Raw genomic sequence first — 4837 nt, forward strand, 5'->3', positions numbered from 1 at the left:
GCTTCATCAACAGCATCCAGTGCTGGGCCAGCTTTCCCAGCAGGCTGTGGCCAGTGGCTGGGGTGTTCAAAGCAGGCAGGCACAAGGCCAGAGTGGAGATTTCTCTAAAGCTTCAGCTGTGTCCTGGGGTCCAGCTCCCTGCTCAGCACGTGTTTGATATTGAAAGAGGCACAGCTGTGGCACAGATCTGTTTATTGGTGCATCCTGGGCTGCACCTGGAAATGCAGCCAGGAGGCCAAGGAAAGGGATTATTCACTTGTACAGGTGGGAGATGACAGCTGCAGTGCTGTGGGACACCCTCTGCACAGGGGACTAAAACTCCAGAATGAGTCCAGCCAAGAGCAAGACAGTCAAGGCAGGAGCACATGACATCTGTGGGCAGGCTGAGAAAGATGGGCTTCTTCAGCCTGGAGAAGGGAAAGCTGGGAATGGTTCTTGTTGCTACCTACAGCTACCTGGTTTGAGGGCAGAGAGCAGATGGGGTCAGGCTCCTCACAGTACTGTGTCTTGTTCTGGACCCCTCATTATAAGAAATATAATGACAGACTGGAGCAAGTCCAGTGGAGACCACCATACTGGTCGGGGATGTATCAGAAGAATCTGAAAGAACTGGGCTCACTGGAGAAGAGCAGGTGATGGGGAGGTCTTATTGCTGACTACAACTACCTCATGGGAGGATACAGACCCAAATTGTTTAAGGAGGTGCATGGTGGTGGCATGAGATCTAAGCTGGAACATGGAAATTCCAGTCAGAAATAAGGACTTCTTTTAACATGAGGTCTGCCAAATACTGGAACAGTTGTCCAGAGACAGGCTGTCCAATTCCTGTCCTCAGAGCTGTTCAAGACTTGACTGGACAAAGACCTGATTTTTTTTAGATCTGCTTTGAGCAGAGGCTGGTCAAGATGCCCTCCAGATGACCTCCACTAAATAAGGCTGTAGACAAGTGCCCCAACCTCTAACCAAACAAGCAGGGGTGAGATCTAAGGGTTCAGATGTCAGATGATCCAGGGATCCCTTACCTCAGAGAGGTCTGGATGCTGCTGTCCAGACCTGCAAGTTGTACTGCTTGATATGGGCTTCTGGAAGGTGGAAGGTTTGGAGGAAGCCAAAACTGGCTTGCTGAGAACAGCAGGTTTAAAACTGTGCCATGAAGAAGACAACTGGTCAGTAGGTTTCTGAAGACAACACATGAGAAGAAAGTAGAAAGGACAGATCTTTATCCCCTTAAAACTGTCTTAACAAAGTGATGGAGCTGTTTGCACCTTCTGGCATGAGCTACAGCCCTCTTGCTCCTCTGGTCCACATTGCTGGGACCAGAGAGACACCTGCAGGGTCTCACCAGGCCAAAGACAAGGACTGGGAAGGAGACTGACGAAGGGACCTGTTTAATACCTGGTGCCCTTGCCCTCTACTGAGAACACACAGATTGGGGTGCAAGGGGACAGTGTCTGCAGTGACTTCTGGCTGCTGGACACTGGTTCCAGTGATCCTGAAACCTTCCAGCAGAGAATTAGCAAGCAGGCACATTGCTTGAAGACCCATCCTCATCTTTCCAAGGTCACCTTTGGGACTGGGCAAATAGGAGACCTAATCTCTCTCTCCTTTGCTAGTTTCTATGTGCATGTCCTTCAAAAAGCTGGGTCTCTCCACTTCAGTTTGATCACAGCTCTCCAGAATTTGTTTCAAGCGTGGAATTCACATGTAGTGTTTGTGTGGCTGGGAGAGTCAGTAATTGAAATCCCTCCTCATGGAGGGGATTATTTTGCCTCCCAGCCCTCGGGGGGCTTAGCTGTGCTGTCATGGGACCTGAAACCAGCTCAAGGCACAGTATGCAAGTGCCTCTACAAATAAGGAGTGTGAACTCAAGTGGGTGTGTGCAGTGCCTATAAAGTCACCCTGGAACTCTCTCTATGGGAGGGCACAGCACCAGGTTCCTGCTCTCTGCTCAGCCGTGCGGTTGTGATGGGTGAGTTGTCTTTCCAGTGGCACACTGTGTTCGTGTGTGCTGCTGGGCTCAGGCAAAACCTGACTGGGGTGAGTATATGAAGGCACAAGATGATTAGCAGGACAGCAGCCATGGTCTTGCCTGGGTGCTGCATGCTGCCAGGCATCCTGGTAGCAGAAAGGATGCAAGACCAAAGCAGCAGATGACACAAATGCTTGGTGCCAGCCTGTGCTTTCCCCAGGCTGTCTCTGCCCTGTATCCTCATGTGCTGTCAAGGGAGGTAAATGCAGAGACCTAGATTTCAACTTGGTCCTTTCCTTTTCTGGCCAATGCATGTGGCATCTTCCCCAGTAACTGAGCTAGTGCAGGGTGTAGGGGTGTGCTGGTGGCCAGCACAGAGGGTTTGGGCTTGTGTCATTGTGTGTACCCAGTAGACTTCCTCTTGTCTGCCTTAGAATGGTACCTGTACAATGGGACCCATCCTTTGGATCTGGGTTTCTGCTGTCTGTCACTGGGCTGGAGTGGCTTGTATAAAAGGCTTAAGGATGAGTAAAAGAGCTGGTTCTTGTGATCCCTACCCCTGGCAAAGTACTGTCCCCAGATCCAGCCAAGTCGCTGTGCTCTCTTAGCTACTCTTGGGGTGTAGGTTCCAAGAAAAGATCTGCAGATTTCTTTCTGGTGCAGGGAAGGGGCTGATCAGGAGGGAGTCAAAGCCATATCTCACCATACTTAACCCCTTCTGGGCCAGAGCCTTCACTGAAGCTGCAGCTTCCATCACCTCAGGAGCAGCCCGCTCCTGCCTGCACCCCATGGCCCTGCCTTCCCCAGCCCGAGCTCCCTGGGGGCTGTTGGCAGGGTCAGAAGGGACTGCCCAGTGACTCTAATGGCTCTGGGCCCTTTCCTCCCCAGGGCTCCGGGCTGGGATGAGTTGGCTCCGTGGGGACCTCGTCCTCCTACCCACAGTGGTGACAATGCTTCTCCTCTGCACAAGCGCTGGCGCCGCGGTACCCACTGCCAGCTCCAGGACTGGTGAGTATGGAGCGGGTGGGGGCACTGGCTGGGTACCCTGGCACAGAGCAGTAAAATGTGTCCCTAGTTCAGCACTGACTCCCAGGTCTGCTGAAGCACTGGGAAGGCCAGCAGGCACCCAGAACCCCTGAGCCATGGCTTGGTGAGGTAAGCAGCCCAATAAAGGTCAGGCCACCCTCACCCCCTTGGCATGTCAGTGTTGACACTGAGGGGTTTCTGGCCAAACACCCTAACTTGGGAGGACTGATCTTTCTAGGAGAGATTGTCCCACCATTATTTTCTTTAGCTCTTGTTGGATTAGACAGCAAATGAGTTTGGCAACCGAGTCATGACAGATCAGTCCTGCTAATGTAAAATGCAACTGGCTGAGGGGGAGAGATCCCTATGTGGCCAATGTAGGACTCAAGTCTTCTTTTGCAATGCCATGATACCCAATGGAGCATTTTGGACACTTCTGATCCTTGCAAGAGCTGCAGCTCAGTATATCAAGGGACTTGTGTGAGGGCCAGATGTACTTGGAGGACATCACTGGCATCTGGAAGGTATTTTTTTCCCCACATCTTTTCTTTGCCAGATGCATTAGACGACTCCAAATGAAATAGCGAGTTATATCCTAGGGGTCACACCAGGACCACTGTCTTAGAGACCTTCAGTTGCCCTGAGGATGAGCAAGTGGAAAAGCTACTCTACACTGTGGAGCAGACCACAGATAAAACCAGCCCTTCTAGTCCCGAGCCCTCACTCCCACCCAGGAGCCCATGTTGCCCTCACAAACTCACCTGACCCTTCTCTCTCCCACCTCTCTCTCCCACCCCGCCCTGCGTTTGCCGCTGTGCAGTCCCAGGGTTCCCCGCAGACTGTAGCCACCTCCGCAAGACCAGCCCCAGCGGGGTGTACGTCATCCAGCCGGCCGGGTCACCCCCACGCGTGGTCTGGTGCGACATGGAGACCGAAGGCAAAGGCTGGACCGTCGTCCAGAGGAACTCTCAGGACACTGAGATTACATGGAAGCAATCCTGGACCACCTACAAGTACGGCTTCGGGAACGTGCAGGGCGATCACTGGCTGGGCACCGAGTACCTGCACTTGCTGACCCAGCAGGGCACCTACAAGGTGCGTTTCGTCGTGAGGAATAAAGCCAACGTCACCCACTACGCCGAGTACGACATCTTCCGCGTGGAGAGCGAGGCCAGTGGGTACCCGCTGAGGCTGGGCCGGTTCTCCGGCGATGGGGATGACTACCTGACCCTCTATCACCCCAAGAAAGGGGGCATACATGACAACATGAAGTTCAGCACATCTGACAGGGACCAGGACCAGTACAGTGGGAACTGTGCCAGCAGCTACGGGGGCTGGTGGTACGACAGGTGCCAGAACGTCCTGCTCAACGCCAAAAAATACATCGTTTGGCCGGGGTTCTGTGATAACGGTGACTGTTCCTCCTCCCTCATCCTGGTCAAACCCACAGACGTGTGCTGAGCATGCCGCAGCGCCCGGCCTCCCAGGAGTTGGTGGGAGTGCCACCGTCCCCAGCTCAGTGCCCTGTCCCCACGCCTGCCAACAGCCCTGTGCCAGCCCCAGTGCACGTCCTGCGCTGCCTGCAGCTCCTGCGCCGGCACCAGCTGGAACAGGAGCAGCTGCCCGGAGCCCTGGGCACACCAGCAGCTTCACCCAGTGCTGTGGTGCTGGCCAGCACTGGGGCACAGGCACTGCTTTGGGGTGGGTGGTCCACTCCTGCCCTGGGGAGGGGGAGACAGTGCAAGCTCCCCTCCCTGTGTATCAGTGTATCCCTGCTTTGCTCAGGCCCCGCTGCCTCCCTGGGCCCCACAACCTCCCCACCTCCCCCTCCCCAACTCTGCT

At 54.4% G+C, this 4837-nt stretch overlaps 1 protein-coding gene across 1 annotated transcript; it reads left to right on the top strand.

Moving 5' to 3' along the window:
• Window positions 1–1074: 1074 nt before the first annotated feature.
• Window positions 1075–4456, top strand: LOC311199043 (fibrinogen-like protein 1-like protein; the record flags this gene model as incomplete). The annotated part of the gene is made up of 4 exons (XM_084273088.1): window positions 1075–1166; window positions 1884–1969; window positions 2858–2977; window positions 3822–4456. 4 exons carry the CDS (start codon window positions 1075–1077, stop codon window positions 4454–4456), a joined length of 933 nt encoding a protein of 310 aa, XP_084129214.1.
• Window positions 4457–4837: the final 381 nt, after the last annotated feature.

This window comes from Gallinula chloropus, assembly GCF_964237585.1.
Source record: "Gallinula chloropus genome assembly, chromosome: 19".
Lineage (NCBI taxonomy): Eukaryota > Metazoa > Chordata > Aves > Gruiformes > Rallidae > Gallinula > Gallinula chloropus.